Consider the following 27,713-nt stretch of genomic DNA (forward strand, 5'->3'; position numbering starts at 1 on the left):
CACTCTCTTTGGGGGCGGCTCCACCTCTGCAACAAGTCTCTGCCTGGGCAGCCATCTTTTGAAATTTTGGTGGAGGCTGGCAAACATCCACATTTTTTTTTTTCCTGCAAGCCTGCAGAATTAGCAGGTGGACATCACCAAAATTTACTATTTTTACTCTGGAGCTTCAAATACATGTTCAACATTGCTTAGAAGCAGCATGAGGAAACAGGCCTCGTCTTTCTTCTTTGAGCCTCTCTTCTCTTGACTCCAAACTCGCCACTCTTAGCAAAATAGATCTTGCAGTTAACAGAACCCACTGTTCTTAGGAAGCAGTTTCCCTAAGGATGGTAAGCACATCTCAGGTGCCACCATGTCTTGGTCTTTGTCTTTCATAACAAGATGTGCTTCCTGGCTGATAGCTTTTATGTTTACATTGCTAGAAATATCACCTGCAGTAAAGCCTTCACCAATATGATGTGTTTCAAGATTTAAGAACTTTTAAACGTTTTTCATATTCCTTGTTTACATTTTTCATCTTTTTTTTTTTTTAGACAGTCTTACCCTGTCATCCAGGCTGGAGTGCAGTGGTGTGATCTTGGCTCACTGCAACCCCTGCCTCCTGGGTTCAAGTGATTCTCTTGCCTCAGCCTCTTGAATAGCTGGAATTACGGGGAAGAGCCACTGTGCCCAGCTGATTTTTGTATTTTCAGTAGAGATGGACTTTCAACATGTTGGCTAGGCTGGTCTCAAACTCCTGGCCCCAAGCTATTGCCCCACCTCATCCTCCCAAAGTGCTGGGATTATAGGTGTGAGCCACTGCACCTGGCCCATTTCATTTTTTATTATAGTTCTAATAGAGTAGTCTTCCATGGTTTTTCTTCTGTGGTTTATACCCAAGTTACAGTACAACAAGGTATTTTGAGAGAGTGAGCAAAACCACATTCACATAACTTTTATTATAGTATATTGTTATAATTGTTCTATTTTATTGTTGTTAGCAAGCGAAACCACATTCACATAACTTTTATTATAGTATATTGTTATAATTGTTCTACTGTATTATTATTGTTAATCTCTACTGTGCCTAATTTATAAACTTTACCATAGGTATGTACATATAGGAAAAAACATACTACATATAAAGTTTAGTATTACCTGTGGTTTCAGGCATCCACTGGAGGTCTTGGAATGTATTCCCCATGGATAAGGGAGGACTACTATAGTCTTTATCAGTGGTTCTCAAATGTGAGTGAATATCAGAACCACCTGGCTGGCATGTTACAGTGATTACTGGGCCTTACATACAGTTTCTAATTCAGCAGGCAAGGACCAAGATTTTAATTTTTAGGTTTCTAAGGGGTTCTGATGCTGATGGTACAGGGTCTACACATGAGACCTACTCATCTATAAAAAGAAAATTACAGACAACACTCTCATTCATTTTAACTATGTTTACTGTGCACTTAGTAGGCCAGATACTCTTCTGATATTGAGAATACAGTGGTGAATAACACAAACTCCATGCTTTCAAGATTCCCACACCCAGATACTAAGACATATTAAAATTTACAGCAATTAAAACAGTGTAGTTTGGTACAATAACACATATAGCAATGATACAAATTAGGGGAAAAAACCCTGGCTTCTATAACAAGTGAGTATACATTAAAGACAGTATTGCAGAATGGCTTCAGGATTAATTTGATTAATTTAGAGAGAGCCTATTTCAGGTCTTCCTAGCTCATCCACACACATCACCTTTCAGTGTTCTTTATAGGTACTTAAAACTTAAAAAAAGGCCCAGGCGCGGTGGCTCCTGCCTGTAATCCCAGCACTTTGGGAGGCCGAGGCAGGTGGATCATGAGGTCAGGAGATTGAGACCATCCTGGTTAACAAAGTGAAACCCCGTCTCTACTAAAAATACAAAAAAATTAGCCGGGCGTGGTGGCGGGCGACTGTAGTCCCAGATACTTGGGAGGCTGAGGCAGGAGAATGGTGTGAACCCAGGAGGCGGAGCTTGCAGTAAGCCGAGATCGCGCCACTGCACTCCAGCCTGGGCGACAGAGCGAGACTCTGTCTCAAAAAAACAAAACAAACTTAAAAAAGATAATGTGGCACCAAATTTGTAAGATACTTTGAAGTTCATAATTTCAGATGGATGTGGCTGGTAAGGATCTTAACAAGCCCCCAGTTTGGGCTGACTTTTACTAATGAGGAAAATTGTTAGGATTAAGCAGGGTCTTGAGGAATCACCTGTAAAGGCTCAGACTTTAAAGTGCTTCCCCTCCCTTCCCTACCCCAACATTTGGAGAAATCTCTCACTAGATGGCCTTTCAAATAAATGAGAAACACATGGTTCTAGGACAATTGATTATTTGAGAAAAAAGTATACTCAAATAAATTCCAGATAGAATAAAGGTTAATGTGAATAAACAAAAACAAAGAGAATATGGGTAATTCTTTTTTTAAAATTTATTTCTATTTTTTATTTTTTTTGAGACAGTTCTTACTCTGTTGCCCAGGCTGGAGTGCAGTGGTGCAATCATAGCTCACTGCAGCGTTGAACTCCTGGGCCCAAGCCATCCTCCTGCTTAGCCTCCTGAGCAGCTGGGACTACAGGTATGTGTCGCTACACCTGGCTATTTTTTATTTTTTGTAGAGATAGGGGTATTGCTTTGTCGCCCAGGCTGGGCTCAGATTCCTGGCTTCAAGCAATTCTCCCACCTTGGCTTCCCAAAGTGTTGGGATTACAAGCATGAGCCATTGTGTCTGGCCTGGGTGATTCTTTATCTGACATAGAGGTTGGGAAACAGAACAACAACAAAAAATTGATAAATTACATAACTTACAAATTAGTAAGAAAGATATGACCATACTAATGGAAAAAAGTTAATTCAAAAACTTTTGACCTTAAACTAACTTTTTGGATATTAGGCTTCCTGAAGTTCAAGAGTGACATATTAGGCTTATTTGTAATGTTTGAATTATACAGGAAACATTGTCAAGTGTGAGGTGGTGTTTAGCTTCCTTTGGGTTATACTGATAGAGATTTGTTGTTAATATGTGTTCCAGGATTGTATGAGAGTTCTAAAATTCTGATATGTCTTAATATATGTTGTAATGATTATGTTAAATTGTTGTAAGCCACAGAAATAGCCACATTTGTCAACTGTGTCTTTATGGCTGTCTTAAGACTTCTGTCATCCATAATTGATGTTTTGCTTTGATCCTTCTCAAAAAAAAAAAAGTGACTTATAATCAGCTACAGTCCAAGGCTTACTTCTTTGGAGTTCATGAAAAGAACTCTTGAATGCAGGTTTCTGGTAACTTTGGAGAGTGTGCCATTGGATTAGACAGAAAACTTCCAAGGCACTAATTGAAAGGCTGATGTGTTCATAAAGATGAATATGAAGTAGAGCAGGAGTTGATTACATGGACTGAAATGAACTAATGGAAGACTGAAATAATTTGTATGGCTTTTGTTGTTTGAAATATTGCTACTTCTTTTTGTTTTTTCAGAGTCTGAATAATCTTTTTATTTTGAGCTATTTATAGCCTTGAAATACACTTTAAGTGTATTGAGTATTCTAATTTCTCCAGAATTTGTAAACTATTTATGAATATTCTTAATTCATGGCATTTGTCTGTATAAAGTTAATAACCACGTTTTCTTTTGTAATAGGGCACAATTGAAACCGGTTACTTTCTCAGGACTTTGACTGAAATGGCCTTGTGAAATGTTCTAGCAAAGCCAATCTAGGAGAGTCTATATGGACAATGATTCTTGTTGCACTTTGTGTGGGTAATCAGGCCCAGTATACGGGACTGAAGTTTATTTTGAAGTTAGGTCGGTTCTGCTGTGATTTGTCTTTGGTGGAAGTGGTAGACTGGAGACAGAAATATTGTATGTCCCTAAATTAATATAGCTCCCAACAACCAATCCCTCATTATACCTTTAACTACAACCACCAGACACAACGGCTAGGAATAACAGCAGGGGTAGGAATGGGAGTTAGCGGGATTGCAACTTCCCTATCCTATTACCAACGCTTGTCCAAGGATTTTATGGAAAGCCTGGATAACATTGCTGAAAGTATTGTCACCTTACAAATTCAGATAGGCTCCTTGGCAGTGGTCGCTTTGCAAAATCGAAGGGGACTAGATCTCCTAACTGCTGAAACAGGTGGCTTATGTATTTTCCTAGAAGAAGAATGCTGTTTTGATGTCAACCAATCAGGATTAGTAAGGGACACCACCTGAAAACTAGCTGACTGGGCCTCTAAAATATGACAACAGCTGGGGCACCTAAAGGGCACTAAGTTGGGTTTCATGGCTCCCTCCCTTGGCCAGCCCATTATTAATGATTATATTTGCCTTGGTTTTTGGACCATATTTGTTAAATCTTTTAACCAAATCCATTTCCTTTTGCCTAGAGACCACCAAGTTAGATGATCATGTGACAAGATTTCTAGCCAGTTTCAGGTGAAGACACCATCGGCCATCAAGAAGCTACCCTGTCTCCCCTAGACAAAGCAGGGTGAGAGTTACGTGATCTCCAATAGGTAGGGACTGTGTCCCAAGTTAGCATGAAGCAGTTACAGAAGAAAGACCCTCAGTCTCTCAGCCTCCCATAAAGATTTACGAGGATCACGTCTCTCAGGGGGAAAATGAGGCAGGAGAATAGGGTCTGGGGACAGGGAACCTAAGGCTGATTCACATTGACTTCCTAGAACTGAATCAAAAGGAAAACCCCACCTCTCCATACCTAAGTAACAAAAGGATCAGAGGCTACTCCCTTTGCAATCCCCTTGCCTTTTCTGCATTGCAGATGAAAAATGAAAGTGCCTCTGATTGGTCCCCTCCTGCAACCAATCAGACTGGTCATAGGCCAAGTCCTCATTTACACAGGAGTATAACTTTGTAACTTCACTTCAGCCTCTGACTGGTCACTTTCTGCACCAATCAGACAGGTCACGGGCCACTACTTCATTTACACAGGGTGTACGCCAAGTAACCAATGGCAAACCTCTAGAGGATATTCATTGCTTTGTGCGTTTTGTTCAATTATTTGTCCAAAATGCCAAGAACCTGGACACCCTCCACCAGTAACAGTTTGACCAGTTATTTATTGTATTACTTAGGACTGCATTTGGCTGCATATAAGAGAAACCTGACCGAGGCCTAATTAAGCACAGTGTTTATTCTTCTCACTACCAAGAAGTCAGAGGTCAGCAATCCAAGCTGGTGTAGCAGCTCCTCCAGGCATGTCAGCAAGGAGCCAAGCTCTGAGTCTTTTTACTAACATGACCCAAAGCACATGGCTGCCTTCCTTATGCCTAAAAGTGGCTCTGGTACTCAGGTTTTATCTCTGCACTCCAAGTAGGATGAAAAGATAAGAGCAAAGGCTCATGCTTGCCAAGTCTGTCCTTTTGTAACAAAAAACCCAGCAGCTTTATCAAGCAGAATTCCACCTGTATTTCTTAACTTGCCAGAGCTGAGTCTCATGGCCACCCTTAGCAGGAGTTGGGGAGGTATTTTTAACAAGGCACATTATCATCTCCCCCACCCAGAGTGGAGCTATTGCTAATGAAAAAGATACAATGAGATGTTTATGAAATTATCTGTAGCTATTAATGTCAGGTTTTTGAAATTTACTGACCTGGAAGAACACTCATAATGCAATGTCAAGTGAGAAGCAGGACAAAGAACATTTGCAATACAGCTGTATTTATAAAATTTTGTTTACACACACAAAAAATGTATTTTGCTTAAAAATATAATTTACATATATATACAACCACACAAGGGAAATAACAAAATGTTAATACTAGCTAATTTCTATAGAGTTGGCATTTTAAGTCAGAGGGGTATTGATGAATAGATGTAGTTTATTAAATTTTTTTCTCTATTTCCTAAACTTTCTATAAAGAACTTGTAGTATCTTTATAATAGGAAAAAATGTGATTTTAATGAACACTCCATATACTTTCAAAGTAGACTAAATTCAAAATATTTACACTTACTCATTTTCATCTTCGTTGTCAAAAGAAAGGAGGCTACTATTTTTAATTTGTTTTTGTGAGTTCTTTTTGACCGAGTCCTGATTTACTTCATCTTCATTTGGCTTCTTCTTTTTTGAGCTTGCTGTTAAACCTGAATATTTTTCATCTGAGGGATGCTTGACTGGTTTTCGATATATGATTCTTCCATCAGCTGGAGTTGGTTCTTCATCTGAGCAAAAACAGAATTTTTAAGAACTTTCTTCTCCTCATTATTTTGCCTTTACCTTAGAAGCAAATAATAAGAAAATCTCATATTGTATTTAAGGATATCCCTGAATCTGATTCAGTCTGGTCTTCTCCATTGTTTCTAGCTATATTGCCCTCAAGGCATGCAGTTACTTAATAAAAACTCACATGCTAAAGTATTCTATAATATTGTCAGTTCCCAATTACAATCAGTTTGTATTTTTAAGTATTTTGAAAAGTGATTGTTTGGAACTACAGCATTTTCCCCTAAAGCAATGTAGTAAATGTTCAGAAATAATGAAAAATATACTACATATCATACCAAACTTCAGGCAGTAATGAAATACACCTTTTTTGACTGGTTTATAAGTCTAACCATCTATTAAAAAAAAAAAATAGGATGCTTTTACTTAAATTCACACTTAATCCTGGTAACAACCCAATAGGTACAATTATTTCCATTTTACTGATGAGGAAATCAAGGCTGAGAGGTGTAATAACTTGCTCAAGGTTACACATCTGGTAAGTGTCAAAGCTAAGGCTTGAACCTGGAACTGCCACCTTGAAACACACCACACTACTAAATAAAATAAACAATTTCATACCCTGGGCTCCTTAAATTGTTAGAAAAACCAGATTACTTTTAGACCTACCTGCTTTGGCAGCCTTTATTTCTGCTTTAATTTTCATGACTTCTTCAACTGACAGGTCTCCCTTTTTTAAAACCACCACTTGAGGCTGTTCATCTTCTTTGTCACTGTGATCCCCATCTTCATCTGGGGGCTGAGGCTGAATTCTCTAGGGAAAAACACAAATACAATGTGTAGATCACTGATCTTGAGACAAACAGAACCACTGCCTCTAAGAGAAACTGTAATTATTTATGAGAAGGGTATCTTTATTGAGTAAATAAGGGCAATGAATTTTAAGGTAACTCCAAAGAGACTTAGCTTGCCACACAAGGGAACAGGTTTAACTGCCATTCACCCTGGAGTGCCTGTCCAGTGGGATTCATTTCCATCTCAGCAGGACCCAGCTTGTAGTTACTAGTGTGAGGGACCCTCTGCTTTGGGTACTACTGTCACTCCTAGCCTACTCAGGGCAGCACTGTGCCATGTCAGTTGTTTGCTCCTCATCAGCACTTTTTGCCTGTCTCTTCTCTGAGTTAGACAAGAAATAAACACCATCAAAGTACAGAAAGCAGCAAGTAAAACGTACTCTCTCTCTCACCTCTGCTCATCTTTTCCCCCTCCTAATAGCTTCAGTTTGGTGGATATTCTATCAGCTATTTTCCACGTCTATACAACTATGTAGGTACATAAAACTTTTTGTATACCAACAACACTGTACTTATTCCTGTGACTTGCTTTTTCCCTATTTATGAAATTTCTCAAACATAAAGTACAGAGAATAACATAACAGAAACCATGTACTCCCTGTATATGTGTAACAGATGGTAATATTTTGCCAGTTGATTCAGAGTTTTGAAATGTGAGACACCGTAAGAGCCCCACTCCCACAACTTAACTCAGAAAATATCTTTGTACAGTACTTTAAGATATAGAATTATCTGATTTTTAAAAAATCACTGCCTTGCATTTAATTACATATATGGTCACCTCAAGATTTATTTGACCAGCATCTTCTAAATACAAATTTTGCTCGTTTCCAGATTTTTTTCTACTATGAAAAAACCTCATGCACCCATTTTTGCTCACTTTTGGGAACTTATATGCAAGAACTTTTAATGTTAACAGTTCACTAGAGGTGGAACTGTTGGGTTGAAAGGTATGCATACCAAAATATGTTTTCATATGTTATTCAAACACAATCACTCATTACTCCACTTCTCATAGAGACTTCCTGGTCTCCCAAACAAGGCGACAAAGCCCTGCAAGAATTAGCCTCAGCCCATAACCACAGCTTTATCCTGTACCACTCTCTCATGGCATCTAGACTCTGGCATGGCAAGGTTTGAGTACTTGGAGATTTACAAATATATTAGCTCCTTTGCTTCCCCTGTCTCTGAACAAATTCCTACGGCTTATTAAGCCCCACAGCCCCTGACCAACTCCTACTCAAGCTGCCTTCCAGATTTAGAGCCTCTAGAAGTGCTTACCTAAATCTCACCTTCTCTTGTTTCTTACACTGTGCATAGCTCATAGGTAGCATGTATTGCACTGTGGTACCAATGTTTTTCTGCTGGTTTCCACTGGGCAAGTGCCTTCTGGAGAGGCACAGAGCCTGGAAAACAGCAGGGACTTCCAGAAATATTTGTTGATCTACTCATGAATGACCAACAGAATGGAAAATGATGAACTACATGAAGCCCTGGCAAGTTGCTTGTGCCATTTTGACTATAACTCAAGTTCTCAAGTCTGCTCTATCACTGGACAAGTACATTCTCTTTAATGGTATCTATGTTAGTTCACTGATTATTCATCAGTTTCTGCCAATTTTTCTCTGAAAGTCCCCAATAAATGACCACAAATAGGTAATAAGCATTTTTAGCCAAAAATATGGGAAAGTGAAATAAAATCATTCCTTTTGTTTGTTAAATTGAGAATAATTAATTCTGACTCTCTTCTTTTTTTTTCTTTTTAAATGTGACTGCCTGGAAAACAAGAGAAATAGTCTAAGGACAGTGGCAGTAGCCACTGATGACTGTTCAGAGACATTTCTGAATTAACTCTCAAGAAAGTGAATAGGGCCAGGCGCAGTGGCTCATGCCTGTAATCCCAGCACTCTGGGAGGCCTAGGCAGGCAGATCACTTGAGGTCAGCAGTTCAAGACTAGCCTGGCAAACATGGTGAAACCCCCCGTCTCTACTAAAAATACAGAAATTACCTTGGTGTGGTGGTGGGCACCTGTAATCCCACCTACTTGGGAGGCTGAGGCAGGAGAATTGCTTGAACCCAAAAGGTGGAGGTTGCAGTGAGCTGAGATCGAGTCACTGCATTTCAGCCTAAGCAACAGAGAAAGACTCCGCCTCAAAAAAAATAAAAGTGAATAGGATGATTTAGCTTAATTACGGAATGATTTCCCATGAAACTCATTTCTTTTTGTTAATAGATGACTAAAATCCTGACTGCAGTAGTCCCCTCCTTATCCTCAATTTCATGTTCCACAATTTCAGTTACCTGTGGTCAACTGTAATATGAAAGAAGGGTGAGTACAGTACAATAAAATATTTAGAGACAGCAAGCAAACAAGCAAATTCACACAACTTTTACTAGAGTATATTGTTATGATTGTTCTATTATTAGTTACTAATCTGCTGATATTCCTAATTTATATAGTAAACTTCATCATAGGTATATATGTATGGGAAAAAACATAGTATATATAGAATTCAGTATTATCCACTGGGGGTCTTGGAACATAATGGGGGAATACTGTATATTGCCAAACTGATTAAAAATGAAGTGGTTCTCACACTGAAACATGGCGTACTTCTCTAAGGGAAATTCCCTTGAGTACATAAATAAGCGAAAATCACTGATATTACTTGGAAAGGATTCCCGAAGTTCTCTTAAGATAGCATTCCAAGCTGTAATCTTCAAGCTGTCAACTGTGCATACAGGGTCATCACCAGGACCTCAAGCAAGGTAAAGCTGGGTCTCATCTTCTCCTCATTGCTCAATCTATGTCCCTTTTCTCAAACCTTACCCTCTTTGTCATCATCCCTATTTTTAGTCATGGGGATCAGTCATTCCCTGTGTTACCTCTAAGAAAAAAATGGCTCCCTGTTGCTTACTAAATAGTCCACATGGCCTCACCTCCACTAGCCCCTCTAACACTTCTACATACAGTCCATGACTCTCAAATCTCTACACCTTTACCCATGCCATTCTCTTCATCTCTACCTGCTGACCTAACCATGCTCGAGAGTCTATCTAAATATCCCTCCCTCCACGAAGTCTAACCTGATAACAGCACAGTCACCAACAAATACAACTGTTACCCACTACTTAGTGCCAGGCACTGTGCTAGGTGCTGGGAAAATACGGAAGGATTAAGATACTAACTTAAAGAGTTCAATCTAGTGGTGAAGATAAACAGGAAAGCAAGTAATTGCAATATAAAATGAATGTTATAGATAAGATATGGATAAGGTAAAGAGAAAAACAGAAAGAGTAACTGTTTGGAGAGCTTTGAAGGGTTTCGGAGAGATGGTAACTTGTGAAAATAGGGCAGGAAGTGTTAAAGAACATGGCATTTTGGAGATCCATCTCTTCGTCCTTTCAGAGCCTGGGACAGTGCATGGGGTTAGCACATACTCATTCTACTGGCATACCTTGAAGATACCGCAGATTTGGTTCCAGACCACCACAACAAAGCAAGTATCAAAATAAACTGTCACACAAATTTTCTGGTTTCCCAGTTCACATAAAAGTTATGTTCACACTATACACTAACTACAGTTAGTATTAAGTAGCAATATCATTATGTCTAAAAAAATCTAGATCCCATTAAGAACATACACGATTCATGGGAGGAGGCAAAATATCAACATTAACAGGAGTTTGGAAGATGTACCTACCTTAATTTAAAAATACTTTATTGCTAAAAACGTTAAAAATCATCTGAGCCTTCAGTGAGTCCTAATCTTTTTGCCAGTGAAGGGTCTGCCCTTGATGCTGATGGATGTTGACTGATGAGGGTGGTGGTTGCTGAAAGGCGGGGTGGCTGTGGCAATTTTTAAAAATAAGACAATGATGAAGTTTGCTGCATTGAGCCTTCCTTTCACAAAAGATTTCTCTTTTGTGATGCTGCAATGCTGTTTCATAGCATTTTACCCACAGCTGAACTCCTTTCAAAATTGGAATCAGTCCTCTTAAACCTGCTGCTGCTTTACCAAGTAAGTTTATTCTAAATCCTTTATTGACATTTCAACAATGTTCACAGCATCTTCACCAGAAGTAGATTCCATCTCAATAAACCACTTTTTTTGCTCATCAATAAGAAGCAACTCATCTGTTCAATTTTTATGAGACTGCAACAACTTAGTCACATTTTCAGGCTCTACTTCTAATTCTAGTTCTTTTGCTTGTTCTACCACACCTGCAATTACTTCCTCCACTGAAGGCCTGAATCTCTCGAAGTCATCCATGAAGGTTGGAATCAACCTCTTCCAAATTCCTGTTAATGTTGATATTTTGCCCTCTTCCCATGAATCATGGATGTTCTTAACGTGTTTAGAATGGTGAAGCCTTTCCATAAAGTTTTCAATTTACAATATCCAGATGCATCAGAGGAATCACTATCCATGGCAGCTGTAGCCTTACAAATGGTTTTGACTTTTTTTTTTTTTTTTTTTTTTTGAGACAGGGTCTGGCTCTGTTACCCAGGCTCAAGTGCAGTGGTGCAATCATGGCTGACTGCAGCCCCAACCTACCTGGGGTCAGGGGATCCTCCCACCTCAGCCTCCCAAGTAGCTGGGACCACAGGTGCATGCCACCACACTGGGCTAAATTTTGTATTTTTTGTAGAGATGGGGTCTCACCATGTTGGCCAGGCTGGTCTGGAACTCCTGGGCTCAAGCAATCCACCTGCCTTGACTTCCCAAAGTGCTGGGATTACAAGTGTGAGCCACTGCGCCTGGCTGTTATTTCTTAAATAATAAGACTGAAAATAGAAATTACTCCTTGATCCATGGGCTGCAGAATGGATGTTGTGTTAGCAGGCATGAAAACCCCACATTAATCTCCTTGTAGATCTCCATCAGAGTTCTTGGGTGACCAAGTGTATTGTCCATGAGCAATAATATATTGAAAGAATCTTTTTTTTTCTCAGCAGTAGGTCTCAACAGTGGGCTAAAAATAATTCAGTAAACCATATTATAAAGAGATGTGCTGTCATCAAGGTTTTGTTTTTCCATTTCTAGAGCACAGGCAGAGTAGATTTAGCATAATTCTTACGGACCCTAGGATTTTTGGAACGGTAAATATTAGCTTCAACTTAAAAGTCACCAGCTGCATTAGCTCCTAATGAGAGAGTTAGCCTGTCCTTTGAAAATATGAAGCCAGGCACTGACTTCTCTCTAGCTATGAAAGTCCTAAATGGCCCAGGCATAGTGGTTTTTCAGAGGCTTTGAGAGGCTAAAGTGAGAGGATTGCTTGAGTCCAGGAGTTTGAGACCAGCCTTGGCAACACAGTGGAATCCTGTCTCTACAAAAAAATACAAAACTTAGCCAGGTGCGGTAGTGCATGCCTGTAGTCCCAGCTGCTTGAGAGGCTGAGGCAGGAGGATCACTTGAGCCCAGGAGGTCAAGGCTGCAGTGAGCTGTGATTGCACCACTGCACTCTAGCCTGGGCGACAGAGTGAGACCCTGTCTCAAAAAAAAAAAAAAAAAAAAAAAAGTCCTAGATGGCATCTTCTTCCAATAGAAGGCTGTTTCATCTACATTGAAAACCTGTTTAGTATAGCCACCTTCATCAACTGTCTTAGCTAGATCTGAATAATTTGCTTCTTCATCTCATACTTTTATGTTATGGAGATGGCTTCTTTCCTTAAACCTCATGAACCAACCTCTGTTAGCTTCACACTTTTCTTCTGCAGCTTTCTCACATGTCTCAGACTTCACAGGATTTAAGAGTTAGGGCCTTGCTCTAGATTAGGCTTTGGTTAAAGGGAATGTTGTGGCTGGTTTGCTCTTCTATCCAGGCCACTAAAACTTTCTCTGTATCAGCAATGTAGCTGTTTTGCTTTCTTGTCATTCATGTGTTCAATACTGATCCCTCCGGCCCTAGACAACAATAGTCAGGTGTGGCTCTTTCCCGAAGCTCCTCTTCTTCTATTTAGACCCAGGATATTTACGGCTTCTGCCTACTCTTATTTTTTTTTTTTTTTGAGACGGAGTCTCGCTCTGTCACCCAGTCTGGAGTGCAGCGGCGCGATCTCGGCTCACTGCAAGCTCCTCCTCCTGGGTTCACGCCATTCTCCTGCCTCAGCCTCCCGAGTAGCTGGGACTACAGGCGCCCGCCACCACGCCCGGCTAATTTTTTGTATTTTTAGTAGAGACGCGGTTTCACCGTTTTAGCCAGGATGGTCTCGATCTCCTGACCTCGTGATCTGCCGCCTCAGCCTCCCAGAGCGCTGGGATTACAGGCGTGAGCCACCAGGCCCGGCTTTTTTTTTTTTTTTTTGAGACGGAGTCTCGCTCTGTTGCCCAGGCTGGAGTGCAGCTGCGCCATCTCAGCTCACTGCAACGTCCACCTCCCGGGTTCGAGCGATTCTGTCTCAGCCTCCGGAGTAGCTGGGACTACAGGCATATGCCACCATGCCCGGCTAATTTTTGTATTTTTAGCAGAGACGGGGGGTTTCACCATATTGGCTATTGGCTCTGCTGGTCTCGAACTCCTGACCTCAGGTGATCCGCCCACCTAGGCCTCCCAAAGTGCTGGGATTACAGGCGTGAGCCACTGTGCCCGACCTTCTCTATATTATTTTTATTTATTTTTAATTAACAAAGCATAGAAACAGATTCAGGACATTCCTCCGAAGACGTTCCAGACTCGAGTCCTAGGACATGGTTGGGGCGGGGGTCATTTGATCGAGTGGCCTGTGTCCTTATCTGGAATACGGGACGACGCTGTAACTCTAACTCACCCTGCGAACTCACAGCTTTTGAGGTAAACAAGTGAGACAGAAGAGACAATAAAGTGATCTTTCTTTACCATCTACCAAGGACCAGGCGGTTTACACGTCAGGTCATTTTCAGGAACACAGCAGCGCTCTGAAAACTACAGAGCTTCCTGGGCGTAGGGGGCTGTAGTCGCTTGAAAAGAACCAGCCTGGGGGTCCGAGTTCCACCGGAATTGGGTTCGAGCGCGGATGAAAAGAGGGACCCGACAGCACCCACCCTCCAAGTAGAGGCAAAAGTTGAAAGCGGCGGGCTGGCTGCGCTTCCGAAGAAACACGACTGGCGAAGGCTCACCTTAGTCTCTACGTTGGGTCCCTCCCTGTAGCCGACCCGTTCCTTGAAGCGGGCCAGAAACGCCGGCTCGGCTGGCCGCACGTACGATACCTGGTTCCGCTTGCTCATTGTAGCTCTGGGTAAAGACAGGTTCCGCGACGGATTCGCGACGATACAGAGGCGCTTAGCTGTGACGTCACTGGGCCACGCCCCCGATGCGTAGGCCGGGCAACATGGCGGCCTCCATGCGGGCGTCAACGTCCGATCCAAGCGCCAAATTCAAATTCGCGGCCATCTTGAGCGGGCGGAATTCAGTCGCGCGCGGTGCAGTCGGGAGGTGGAGGCACCGGCTGCATTGTTTTCGGGATCGAGGGGTGAGGGCGCTATGGCACCCGGCTGCAAAAGTAAGTCTGGGCCCCCGGCTTCGTTACCCTATTTTTGCCCCCAAATACAGCTGTGAAAGGATGGCAGCCTCGGACCGCCCGCAAGGTTCTTGCTAGGCATGAACTGCAGGAGCTGAGTGACCGGCGGGGACGTTTGGGAATCCCGCTCTGTCGCTCAAAGACAATACGCTAGCCGAAAAGCTCATCCCTTCCTTCCGTGTCCTGTGCGCATGCCAGGAGTCTGGCGCAGTTCTAGGCGCTCGGGATGAGCAGTGGACCTGACGTTCTTCCCTTTCTTTCCCTTGGTTCTGCTGTTTTTTCGCAGGCCTCTTCCCACATCCCGACCAGGGCTACCTCTCTAGGTATCCTTGTCTCAGGATCGGCTTTTGCTCCCACCAGCTTCTGCGTATTTCTACATTTCTGACCTTCCTATAGGGAAGGGTTTATTTATATTCCAAAAATTTCTTTCTCCTCTTTCCTTAAATAAATGGAATGTTAAAACACAGATGTCAGCAATGTCTTTATGTTCTCACAGTCTCTATTTTCACTTAAAGGAGACCCGTCCGATTTCTTTCTCTTTTTCACGGAGGACAGCACTGTCATTTTGCTTATGATAAACCCTACAGTTTTCACTAACGTAGTCATTTGCTGTGCCTGTGTACGTGCTCCACTTCTCACATTGCCACATCTCTTAAGGAGTCTTATTTTTGTAAACCTGATTATGAGCTGATTTAATGGGATCTTTGTGAGTGGTCTGAATGGTAATGAGGAGAGGCCTGGATTAGATGATTAAGAATTTGTGAACTTCTGTCATTTGAGCTTTCCAACGCCGTTAATGTTTATAGCTTTCTGTGAATTGTAGTTGTTTTTGATGGGTTTGTTGTTTCATTAATCTTTTAGGTCGATCACACCTTTATCGGAACACCTCCTTATGCTACCTTTTTGCATATAAAATATTCCTTTTCCTTTCATCATTTTCAGTATTCAAGGACTATGAGCTCACAAAATGGTACCTTATTGGAGAGAAATGTTCATCCTGCTTTCTAAACAATCATACTGTTTGTTCTTTGTTTCCACTTTATGGATCAGTCACTAAATCTGGACTCAAGCAAAAAATTTGATGCCTGTTAAATCAGTAAAACATCTGCTTATTTAATGAGATATATGTATGTGACTGAGGGCTCTTGTCTGAAAACCAAATTTGAGAACCTTTCTAAAGTGGTGGGAGCACTCTCCTTTATGATGGTGGTGATGCCATGGGGAACTTTTCCACTCCTTTAAGTTTGTTGGCAAAATTGAGGTTGATGACTTCCCAGGTAAAGTGCTTCTTGCATTCCCAGCAGCCCAGAGGCCTGGAGCATGAAGTGGGAACACATGGGAGAAGAGAGCCCGTGCCGTGGTCTTTGCAACTTTTACTTTGTGCCCCGAAGGCTATCTCTCTCTCTCTCTCTTTTTCTTTTGAGACAGAGTCTTGCTCTGTTGCCGGGCTGGAGTGCAGTGGTGCGATATTGGCTCACTGCAACCTCCGCCTCCCGGGTTCAAGAGATTCTCCTACCTGAGTCTCCCAAGTAGCTGGGATTACAGGCACGCACCACCATGCCCAGCTAATTTTTTTATTTTTAGTAGAGCCGGGGTTTCACTGTGTTGGCCAGGATGGTCTCGATCTCCTGACCTCGTGATTTGCCCACCTTGGCCTCCCAAAGTGCTGGGATTACAGGCATGAGCCACCACACCCGGCCCCATGAAGGCTATCTCTAGTGACATCATTGACACCATGAGTTGCTGACTGTGAAATCAGAGAAATGAAAAAGTGAAATATACGATTCCCCCTTTTTTTTTTAAAGACAGTGTTGCTCTGTCACCCAGGCTGGAGTGCAGTGACGCAATCTTGGCTCACTGCAATCTCCACCTCCTGGGTTTAAGCAGTACTCGTGCCTCAGCCTCCCAAGTAGCCGGGACTACAGGCATGCACCACCATGCCCTGCTAATTTTTTGTATTTTAGTAGAGACAGGGTTTCACCATGTTGCCCAGGCTGGTCTTGAACTCCTGAACTCAAGCAATCCACCTGCCTTGGCCTCCCAAAGTGCTAGGATTACAGGCGTGAGCCACTGCACCTGGCCTAGGATTCCCTTTCTGAACCCAATCATGTTTGGGCAAATGACTGATGAGTATTTATCTAGACTGCAGAGTAAAGCGTCCAATGGTCTGTTTTAAAGCAGGAAGACTCTTTAAAAGACTTACTGTTTTGTTGAGGTATAGCTTCATGCAGTTAAGGGCACAAATCTTAATATTATTCAACAAATTTTTACATATAAATACACTAATGTAACCACCATCCAGATCAAGAAATAGAACTGTTCCTGTACTCCAGAAAGTTCCCTGTGACCCTTCCTAGTCAATAACTACCTGATCCCCAACCATTACTCTGATTATTATCATCACTGATTAGTTTTGCTTCTATTCTTGAACTTAATATAAATGGTACAGTATGTATTCTTTTTTTATTCTGGTTTCTTCAACTGAACATTATGTCTGTGATCATTGTCCATCATTGTATGTAGCAGCAGTTCTTTTTCATTGCTGTGTAGTGTTCCATTATGTGAGTATACCATGATTTGTTTATTCTCCTGTTGATTGACATTTGGGTTTTTATTATAGTTAGGGCTGTTATGAATAAAGCTACTGAGAATAGACTTAAGCATATTTTAGATGGACACATAGAGGACCTCAAAGTTGAAAGAATTTTACAGTGAATGCCTATAGACTTCATTTTTTTCTTTTCTTTTTTGAGACAGAGTCTTGCTCTGTCACCCAGGCTGAAGTGCAGGGGTGCGATCTTGGCTCACTGCAACCTCCATCTCTGTTCAAGTGATTCTCCTGCCTCAGCCTCCTGAGTAGCTGGGACTACAGGCAACCACCACCAAGCCTGGCTATTTTTTATATTTTTAGTAGAGGCAGGGTTTCACCATATTGGCAAGGCTGGTCTCAAACTCCTGACCTCAAATGATCCACCCACCTTGGTCTCCCAAAGTGTTGGGATTACAGGTGTGAGCCACTGCACCCAGCCTAGACTTCCTTTAAATGTCAAAATTTTATGACAGCCACATGATAAACTTTTATACTCTCTTTAACCTTTGATCAAGAGGTAGCATATTGAGGTGGTTAAGAGTAGGAGATCTGGATTTAGCATGCCTTCGTTCAAATCCTAGCACTTCTCAATGATGTTTCCTTAGATCTCAATTAGAAATAATGCCAGAACTATCTACATTTGTGTAGTTTTAAATTTCACTTTCTCTCCCTATTTGCTTATTAACTTTTCTTCTTTTTTTATCAAGTAAACATTTTACTTTGGGTTCCTTTTAGATTTACCAGAAAGTTGCACATAAGTGCAGATCAGTATCCATCTAATCATTTTCCATCTGATCGGTTACAGAGATCTCTGCAGAAATGGAGAGCTGGCAGCCTACCTTCTGGGGCTTCTTATTGTTGTTTGCTTGTGTATTTGCTTAGCAACTGGCTGGATCAATTTAGTGAAGTCTATTTCCCTCCTATACTGTTAAGCCTTTGATATTGCTCCTCAGGAAAGCACAGCTTTGGATATGCCCACCTTTATCCTGGGATGACAGTGGTTTTGGTAGGGATCTCTTTCTTTCTATGACTGCACACAGCTGTTAAGCTCCAGTAATTGTTAGCTGATTGCTCTATTGTTTTTTAACAATGCCCTGGGCATAAATTGTCTTACAAACTACTTCAATTCTTGCTCCATTGAAGGAGTAGTTTCTGAGGTTTTCTTTCATATTTCTTGTGACTCCAGTGTAGCTACTCCTAATTGTCTTATATCCCCATTGTCTTCTGCAAGCGAACAGGCCTGCAATTTAGCTTGTATCTTGAATGTCTTCCTAATTACTTTCACTAAAACCTACACTGTTCCTGAGAGTGCCCTTAGGTTTGAACTTCTCTCCACCCCCTCTCCCCCAGACGGAGTCTCGCTCTGTCACCTAGGCTGTACCACAGTGGCGTGGTCTCAGCTCACTGCAACCTCCACCTCCTGAGTTCAAGCGATTCTCCTGCCTCAGCCTCCCAAGTAGCTGAGATTACAGGCATGTGCCACCATGCCCAGCTAATTTTTGTTTTGTATTTTTAGTAGAGAGAAATGGGGTTTCACCATGTTGGTCAGGCCAGTCTCAAACTCCTGACCTCAAATGATCTACCTGCCTCGGCCTCCCAAAGTGCTGGGATTACATCATGAGCCACCACACCTAGACAGGTTTGAACTTCTCTATGCTCTGTTGCAAATGAATTCAGCTCCTTTGGGAAGAGATTAGGAGTTATCTGTTTATGGGCTGATTCTTCCTTTAGGCAAAATCTCTGAGCCTGGGGACTTGAGTTGGGGATGGGGATAATGGCAGTCTTGTCTCTGAGTGATACCCTTTGTAGTTGCTGAGCGTTTTGTGGGGAAGGTGGGGAGTGTAGCAGCCCACCTTCTAGACTTTCCTTGTGCAGAACCACTGCCTAATGAGTTGGGGCAAGGGTGATCAGGGCCCCAGTGTTCTTAGCATGCAGTGTTATGCCCAGACCGTTAGTTCCCCAAAGAAGACCACCAGAGTCCAGAGTCAAAGCCAAGCGGCAAGGATCTTTACTACAAGTTCGAACCTGGTCCCTCCATTCCACAGCATACAAGAGGGCCCCGAACAATGCGAGTGTTTGCTTTTTTATAGCCTGAAAGTTACAGGGGAACACAGGAATTCTTTTGGTTCCCGCTCTTTCAGTAAAACTTTGAACGGCTGTCCCCTCATCTGTCCCCTTATCGGAGACTTTCCTGGTGGTGTTTGTACTGGGCTTGTTTGTTTTGAGCCCGGGGGAAGTTTAAGAGATATATGGTGATATGTGGTGGGATGGGAGGATGGGATGTGTTTGTACTGGGCTTGTTTGTTTTGAGCCCGGGGCTGAGGAATGTGCCCGGCTCCTTTCATTCCCCCCTTTCTTTTCAGGTATTTTTTAGAGCCAATCTTGGGTCTTATAAGTCTGATTCTGTTTCAGCGTTTACAGGTTGGTATTGGGCTCTGAGGACCATGAGTTGTACAGTGTTAAACCTTTCTTTAACGAACCGCAAAATTCTGTTAACAACACAAGGTCCTACGGTAAGCAGAAATAGTAGACTCAGCAGGGGTCCAAGGAAGGGGGCTAACAGAGAAAACATAGATGAGTTCCACCATTGGTCTGCAGCTGAAGCAAACTGCCGTGTTCTTACTTCTGTGCTTAACTTGCGTAACTGTTGGACCCGGTCTTCCACAAGCCCTGATTCATTTATGTAGAAACAACAGTCTTCCTTTAGAAACATACACGTTCCCCCTTTTTTAGCAGTGAGTAGGTCTAAGGCCCTCCGGTTCTGCAAGGTTACCTGTGCTAGGGACGTGAGCTGCCGCTGGAGGGAGGCAAGGGACTCAGCTGACTCCTCCATAGCAAGGGCAAATTGTTGGTACAGCTTGTTACTTTCTATAAGCGTGTGACCTAGGGCTCCCCCAGCCAGTCCGGCCGCCATGAAGGATGCGGTGAGGGAGATTCCTGCAATGAGGGGGAGAAATATGGCTCGTGCAGGTCTCGGTCTAGGGTCTGGGTAAATAACAGCACTAGTCCAGTTACCGGTATACCCTAGGAACTCGCCGGCAGTAAGTAGAGTTAACCGGGGAACTAATGTGACAGGAAGACACAGTAGGTTGGTAACAGAGGGGCTTGATAGGTTTTTAGATAATGTTCCATTACACCAGAAGAATATGCCTGACGGAGCCCTTAAGGTGATGTTAGGGGGCGTTGCAGTGATGTTGCAGAGGCTGGAATTAGTTCCTGAGAAACAGTAGGGAAACTTCTCTTGACTGGGGTTTAGGTATAGTGGCACGTTAGGGATAGGGGCATATGAGAGGTTTTGGTGGTTGTTAGCTTGGGCAGAGGTGGATGATCCCCATGGCAGGGGGACAGCGGTTAGCGGTGGACGCCCTAGAGTGGCACATAGAAAGCAGCCAGACAGGCTGTGAAGTCCTGTAAGGTTGGCAAGTTCTAATCCTTCTTGCAATAATTTTAACCAGGAAAAAGGACGTAAATCTTGTGTCAGGCGGTTTTCTTGTCGCTGGATATTTCCATGGACCGGGGGCCGTACCTGCACTAGACCCCGCCACAGATAGAGGTGACTGCTAGGCCATGTGGAGGCGGAGGAGTAGTATACAGCCCCGTGTTGAGGCGTGGTCCAGTGGGAGTTCCAGGGGTCTCTAACTATCCATGTATATGAAAGGTCTCTATCTCGTCTGCGATGGAAGGGCCATCTGGGATCTATCTGTTCTTTTCCACCCCACCATTGGTATTTATGGATGTTACAATAGTTATAAGGGCAGCCGGCACTTTGGTGCCACCAATAGTGCTTACAATTGTATTCAGTCTGATCATACTTGAAGCATATTATTGGTGCCACTGGTTTGGCTACTGGGAAATCGGTAAAATTTAGTAAAATTGGGCTATTGCACCCTGAGGAGGGGCAATCTGCACTGGCCACTAATTTCCCGGGCTTATGAGGTTGCCCAGGGTGGGTTTGGTTTTCATAAAGCCAGAATCTCCAGACAAAGGGATTAGGAGCTGGCTTTATGTTTTCCCCAGCGGCCACTAGGGCGACTAATGTTAAAGTTAGACTACCTAACTGCATGTTTGCAGTGAGCTATGCTGCCGGCGCAGGGTGAGTTTTAAGGGGTTGTTCTTAGCTCTGTCCACAGTCCACGTGTCCGGTGCTTCAGCCACCGCCGTGATTGGCCCCAGAAGGTCGGAGGTTGGGTCCACTGGCTTGACGTGGGTGTAGTGGATCCACGACGCAATGCCTTCTACTTTCAGGGCGGTGGGTGTGGTCAGGAGTACTTGGAGTGGTCCTTTCCACCTGGGCTCTAGGGTCTCTTGTCGGTGTCGCTTAACCAGGACCCAGTCTCCCGGCTGGTACGGATGGGGTGTTGGTGGGGGACTGGTCTCATATAGCTCTTTCAGCTTGGGCCAGATTTCTTGGTGAATTTTCTGTAAGGTTTGTAGGGAAAATAAGAATTCAGAGACATTTTCTGTTTCAGACTTAAGCAGATCATCTTTTAAGCTAGGAACCAGGGGTGGAGGTCTGCCATACATGATTTCGTAAGGGGTAAGGCCCAGTTTGTAAGGGGTATTACGGGCCCGGAACAGAGCATAGGGGAGAAGGACTACCCAATTAGCGCCAGTCTCTATAGTCAATTTAGTTAAGGTCTCTTTTAAGGTCCGATTCATCCTTTCTACCTGTCCTGAACTCTGGGGCCTGTAAGCGCAATGTAGTTTCCAATTTGCCCCAAGGATGGAAGCCAAGTCCTGACTTACCTTAGCGACGAAAGCGGGCCCATTATCTGACCCTATCTGGACGGGGAAGCCATACCTGGGAAGGATATCTTCCCGAATTTTCTTTGCTACGACCTGAGCAGTTTCTCTTTTGGTTGGGAATGCTTCAGTCCACCCTGAAAAAGTATCTACAAAGACAAGTAAGTACCGGTACCCGTACTTTCCTGGCTTTATTTCAGTAAAATCTACTTCCCAGTAGATACCGGGCCTGAGTATTCCCCTGAGTCTTGTTCCTGTTGCAGCTTGAGATTGGGGGTATGCGTTGTTAAGCTGGCAGACTTTGCAACTTGTCACGATACTGTTGGCCGTCTCAGCTATATGTCTGATTTTGAGCTTGGAGTGTCTGATCAGGTCTATCATCCACCGGGCCCCCAGGTGGGTGGTTCAGTGGATGTGTTCTAACACCTGTTGTCCTAATTTTTCTGGTAGGATGGTTTGGTCATTAGTATCAGTCCACCACCCATTCTGGATTTGTTTCAGGGGAAGTTTGTCAATCCACTGGAGATCTTGTTCTGAATATTCAGGGAAATATGGCAAGTCCCGGGGGCCCGGGTCAGGGAGCTGGAGTGCAAGGAGTTGGCTGGGAGCCTTCGCCACATTCCTTGCAGTTTGGTCTGCCAGAAAGTTGCCTTGAGCAGTTGGAGTAGTTAGTTTCTGATGCCCTGGGCAATGTACAATGGCTAATTTTTCTGGCCTCCATAGGGCTGTTAGCAGGGCTAGGATCTCTTGCTTGTTTTTTATCTCTTTTCCTTTAGCCGTCAGTAACCCTCGCTCCCTGTAAATGGCCCCATGTATATGCGCCGTGGCAAAAGCATATCGGCTGTCTGTATACTGTCAGCTTTTTCCCCGCCCCTAAGGTAAGAGCTTGGGTGAGCGCTATCAGTTCGGCCTTCTGGGCCGATGTCCCCGGGGGCAGGGGTTCCGCCCAGATTACCTCAGTCTCTGAAGTTACTGCCGCTCCAGCGTACCTCTGGCCTTGATGCATGAAGCTGCTCCCATCAGTGAACCAGACGAGGTCGGCGTCAGGAAGTGGGCGGTCCTGCAGGTCTTCACGAACTCCGTGCACCTGAGCTAGTATCTCGGTGCAGTCATGGAGTGGGGCGTCCAGGTCCGGGTTGGGCAGCAGCGAGGCAGGGTTTAAGGTCGTTGGGGGCAGGAAAATTATCCTGAGAGGATTTAGTAGTAGTCCTTGGTAGTGGGTGAGCCAGGCGTTACTCATCCATCGATTAGGTGGCTGTTTGAGTACACCTTCGATGGCATGTGGAGTAACGACCCGCAATTCTTGCCCCATGACAAGTTTATCAGCATCTTGCACCATCAGAGCCGTGGCCGCAATCATTCGGAGACAAGGGGGCCACCCGGCAGCCACTGGGTCTAACTTCTTTGACAGGTAGGCAACTGGCCTCCGCCAGGGGCCTAAGTTCTGAGTTATTACCGCCTTGGCGACACCCTTATTCTCATCCACGTATAAGTGGAAGGGCTTGGTAACATCAGGTAGTCCTAGTGCAGGCATGGAGAGTAGGGCGGTTTTAATCTGTTGGAAGGCCAACTCGGTTTCGTCTGTCCAATTAAATGGCTTTAACTAAGACCGAGTGCTGTGCTCCCGTATCGACCAAGAACTGGACTGGGGACCCCTCCACTTGCAAAGTTACCCTAGGTTCGGGGAGGGGGTCTGAACCCCGTCTTCCCTAGTCTTCGTCTTGAGTGACTAGTACGGGTGTAGACCTAGGGGGTCCCTGTCCTCGTTGTTTCTTTTTGGGGCAGTCTCTTACCCAGTGGCCAGCCCCCTTACAGTAGGCACATTGGTCTTTGCTCAGATTATTATGCCGGGGGGGCCGCCTAGGTTGGGTGTACTCTGGCTGTAGATGCTCTTTCTGTACCACTGCTGCCAGGACCTTGGTCATTTTTTCAGTGGCCTTAAATTGCTTTTCCTCTGGAGTATCTCTGTTATTGTAAACCCGCTGGGCTATCTGAAGGAGGTCCTGAATCCGCTTTCCCTCCAAGTCTTCTAATTTCTGGAGTTTTCTCTTAATATCTGGGGCTGCCTGATTTACGAAAGACATTACAACAACTGCCTGACTTCCTGGAGCCTCTGGATCTATGGGGGTGTACTGTCTAAAAGCTTCCATTAATCTTTCTAAGTAGGTAGCTGGGCTCTCTGTCTTTCCCTGCAGAATAGAATATACTTTAGCCAAATTAGTGGGCTTGCGAGCAGCTGCCCAGAGACCTGCCATTAGAGTCTGGCGATAAAGGTGTAGCCGTCCCCTACCTTCTGCCGTGTTGTAGTCCCATGCCGGCCTGGTCAGAGGAAAGGTTGCGTTTATGAGGTCGGGGTTGGCAGTCGGTTGACCGTCGTCCCCCAGGACCAGCTTTCTAGCTTCTATCTGTATTCTCTCTCGCTCTTCCGTGGTGAACAAGATTCGGAGGAGCTGCTGACAATCATCCCAAGTGGGCTGGTGGGTGAACATGACACTATCCAGTAAAGCCAGTAAATCTTTGGGGTTGTCTGAAAACCGAGCACTCTGAGTCTTCCAGTTATACAGATCACTGGTGGAGAATGGCCAGTACTGGAGCCTGGGGATTCCTGTGTCATCTGGGGGTCCTATTTCCCGAAGGGGTAAAGCCACCGTGGAGTCAGGCGGCTGAGGGGGGCTGGTTCGCAAAGTGCGCCCTCGCGTCCGCCCCGCTGGCCCTTCAAAGTTACTTTCCCTTTCAGCGGCCCGTGTGTGTCAGCCGCCTCCCGTCCGCCTGCTCCCTCCCGCAGCTCAGCCAGGGGGGCTGGGGCCTGGGGCCCGGAGGGGTACGGAGGGGGTTCTGTGAACAGTGGGTCCCCGCTGTCAGGTAGAACAGGATGGGGGGGGGCAGTTGGTTGCTTGGATTTTAGTGGTCGAGCAACCAGTGCCTTACAGGGTTCAGAGGCTAATTGGAAAGGGGACAGCCAAGGAGGCGGGTTCTCAACAAGGTCCTGCCATATGAGGATATATGGGATTTGATCTAAGTGGCCCGCACGCCCAGGTAGGAAAATCTTGGACTTTACCCTAGTGATGACAGCAAGTCGGAAGGTCCCTTCCGGTGGCCACCCCACATCAAAGGCAGGCCATTCGGAGCGACACAGAGTAATTAGCTTTCCTTTCCTGATTTCTATACCAAAATCATGGCCCCTTGCTCTAACTTCTTTGAAATTACTCGTAAGGAGAGATAGAGGAGTGCTCTGGGTATTACCCATCCTGTAATAATTTGTAGTCTCTTCCTGTAAAGGAATGTGGGTTAGAATCCCTGTAAAGGGGCCGGGCGCGGTGGCTCACGCCTGTAATCCCAGCACTTTGGGAGGCCGAGGCGGGTGGATCACGAGGTCAGGAGATCGAGACCATCCTGGCTAACATGGTGAAACCCCGTCTCTACTAAAAATACAAAAAATTAGCCGGGCGTGGTAGCGGGCGCCTGTAGTCCCAGCTACTCGGGAGGCTGAGGCAGGAGAATGGCGTGAACCCGGGAGGCGGAGCTTGCAGTGAGCCGAGATCGCGCCACTGCACTCCAGCCTGGGCGACAGAGCGAGACTCCGTCTCAAAAAAAAAAAAAAAAAAAAGAATCCCTGTAAAGGAAATCTGATCTGGCTTATTAATGATATCTAATCGCAGGCGCACTTTGGCAGCCCTGGTCAGAGGCAGCTGCTGCCCGCCAAACCGGGGCAGCTCAGATCAGGCCAAACCAGGTCAGCTCAGATCAGAGACAGATGCTGCCCGCCAAACCGGGGCAGCTCAGATCAGAGACAGATGCTGCCCGCCAAACTGGGGCAGCTCAGATCATAGACAGCTGCTGCCCGCCCAACCGGGCAGCTCAGATACGGCTGCTGCCCGCCAAACCGGGGCAGCTCAGATCAGAGACAGCTGCTGCCCACCCAACCGGGCAGCTCAGATACGGCTGCTGCTCGCCAAACCGGGGCAGCTCAGATCAGAGACAGCTGCTGCCCACCAAACCGGGGCAGCTCAGATCACAGACAGCTGCTGCCCGCCCAACCGGGCAGCTCAGATACGGCTGCTGCCCGCCCAACCGGGGCAGCTCAGATCAGAGACAGCTGCTGGCCGCCCAACCGGGCAGCTCAGATACGGCTGCTGCCCGCCAAACCGGGGCAGCTCAGATCAGAGACAGCTGCTGCCCACCAAACCGGGGCAGCTCAGATCAGAGACAGCTGCTGCCCGCCCAACTGGGCAGCTCAGATACGGCTGCTGCCCGCCAAAACGGGGCAGCTCAGATCAGAGACAGATGCTGCCCACCCAACCGGGCAGCTCAGATACGGCTGCTGCCCGCCAAACCGAGGCAGCTCAGATCAGAGACAGCTGCTGCCCACCAAACCGGGGCAGCTCAGATCACAGACAGCTGCTGCCCGCCCAACCGGGCAGCTCAGATACGGCTGCTGCCCGCCAAAACGGGGCAGCTCAGATCAGAGACAGCTGCTGCCCACCAAACCGGGGCAGCTTAGATCAGAGACAGCTTCTGCCTGCCCAACCAGGCAGCTCAGATACGGCTGCTGCCCACCAAACCGGGGCAGCTCAGATCAGAGACAGATGCTGCCCGATCAACCGGGCAGCTCAGATACGGCTGCTGCCCGCCAAACCGGGGCAGCTCAGATCGCAATATAGATCAGATGAGAGCCAGGGGACGTCTCCCACCGGTCTCCGCTGGCCGTCCTATAGCACGTCCGCCAGGACTGTGCCAGCTCCAGTTTCAGACCTCGCGAGTCACAGATTCGGATTCAGAACAGACACAGACAGACAAACGGAGACGAGCCAGCTCACCTATCAGTAGATCGATCCTAGCAGATCCGTTGACCAGGGGTCTGGTGGGCTTGGGGAATCCCGGACGGGCCCCCAGATGTTATGCCCAGACCGTTAGTTCCCCAAAGAAGACCACCAGAGTCCAAGTCAAAGCCAAGCGGCAAGGATCTTTACTACAAGTTCGAACCTGGTCCCTCCATTCCACAGCATACAAGAGGGCCCCGAACAATGCAAGTGTTTGCTTTTTTATAGCCTGAAAGTTACAGGGGAACACAGGAATTCTTTTGGTTCCCGCTCTTTCAGTAAAACTTTGAACAGCTGTCCCCTCATCTGTCCCCTTATCGGAGACTTTCCTGGTGGTGTTTGTACTGGGCTTGTTTGTTTTGAGCCCGGGGGAAGTTTAAGAGATATATGGTGATATGTGGTGGGATGGGAGGATGGGATGTGTTTGTACTGGGCTTGTTTGTTTTGAGCCCGGGGCTGAGGAATGTGCCCGGCTCCTTTCAGCAGGTGCAAGATGAGGGCTGTGTGGGAGAAGGGAGAGCCCTCACCTCTCAACCACACTTGTCTGGGACTTTATCTCAGCATCAGGTAGCTAGCTGGAGACACAATGATACACTGACATCCTGCTACTCTGTGGAGGAAACCCTTGCAATTAGGAGCTGGAGGGATCCCTGTGTTCTTGGCTGCTGCAATCTACAGTGGAGTGTTTGCCTTGCTGAGATGGGAGGGAGACAGCAATCTTGTTTCAAATAACACAGGATCAACTTTCTTGATGAATTTTCATGAATGTTCTTGAACAGATGTTTCTTGGTTTGCTGTTTGTCTTTGGGAACATTTCCAGAGGCTTTAATTTTCTTTTCTTTTCTTTTTTTTTTTTTTTTTTTGAGATGGAGTCTCACTCTGTCTCCCAGGCTGGAGTGCAGTGGCGTGATCTCGGCTCACTGCAAGCTCCGCCTCCTGGGTTCACGCCATTCTCCTGCCTCAGCCTCCTGCGTAGCTGGGACTACAGGC

At 45.2% G+C, this 27,713-nt stretch overlaps 2 protein-coding genes across 2 annotated transcripts in view; one reads left to right on the top strand and one right to left on the bottom strand.

Annotated features, from left to right (window-relative positions):
• Nucleotides 1-919: 919 nt before the first annotated feature.
• On the bottom strand, nt 920-14,311 carry KIAA1143 (KIAA1143 ortholog). The gene is made up of 3 exons (XM_003809312.4): nt 14,170-14,311; nt 6,884-7,028; nt 920-6,213 (listed from the first exon to the last, which is right to left on the bottom strand). The coding sequence occupies exons 1-3, from the start codon at nt 14,275-14,277 to the stop codon at nt 6,002-6,004; spliced, it is 465 nt and encodes a 154-aa protein (XP_003809360.1). The 5' UTR covers nt 14,278-14,311; the 3' UTR covers nt 920-6,001.
• A 35-nt stretch (nt 14,312-14,346) lies between these two features.
• KIF15 (kinesin family member 15) overlaps nt 14,347-27,713 on the top strand; it is a 97,810-nt gene continuing 84,443 nt past the window's right edge. Inside the window, exon 1 of the mRNA XM_003809315.6 lies at nt 14,347-14,552. Within this exon, the coding sequence (XP_003809363.1) occupies nt 14,534-14,552 (19 nt within the window). The 5' untranslated portion in view covers nt 14,347-14,533. The remainder of the gene's footprint in view (nt 14,553-27,713) is intronic.

This window comes from Pan paniscus, chromosome 2 (assembly GCF_029289425.2).
Source record: "Pan paniscus chromosome 2, NHGRI_mPanPan1-v2.0_pri, whole genome shotgun sequence".
NCBI lineage: Eukaryota > Metazoa > Chordata > Mammalia > Primates > Hominidae > Pan > Pan paniscus.

Excerpts from the sequence above, each read along its gene's own strand:
- KIAA1143 (XM_003809312.4), bottom strand. The coding sequence starts at position 14,277 with ATGAGCAAGCGGAACCAGGTATCGTACGTGCGGCCAGCCGAGCCGGCG. Across the intron at positions 7,029-14,169 it reads GACCCAACGTAGAGACTAAG|AGAATTCAGCCTCAGCCCCC; the intron begins GTGAGCCTTCGC and ends GTTTTTCCCTAG. Across the intron at positions 6,214-6,883 it reads AATAAAGGCTGCCAAAGCAG|ATGAAGAACCAACTCCAGCT; the intron begins GTAGGTCTAAAA and ends GTTTTTGCTCAG.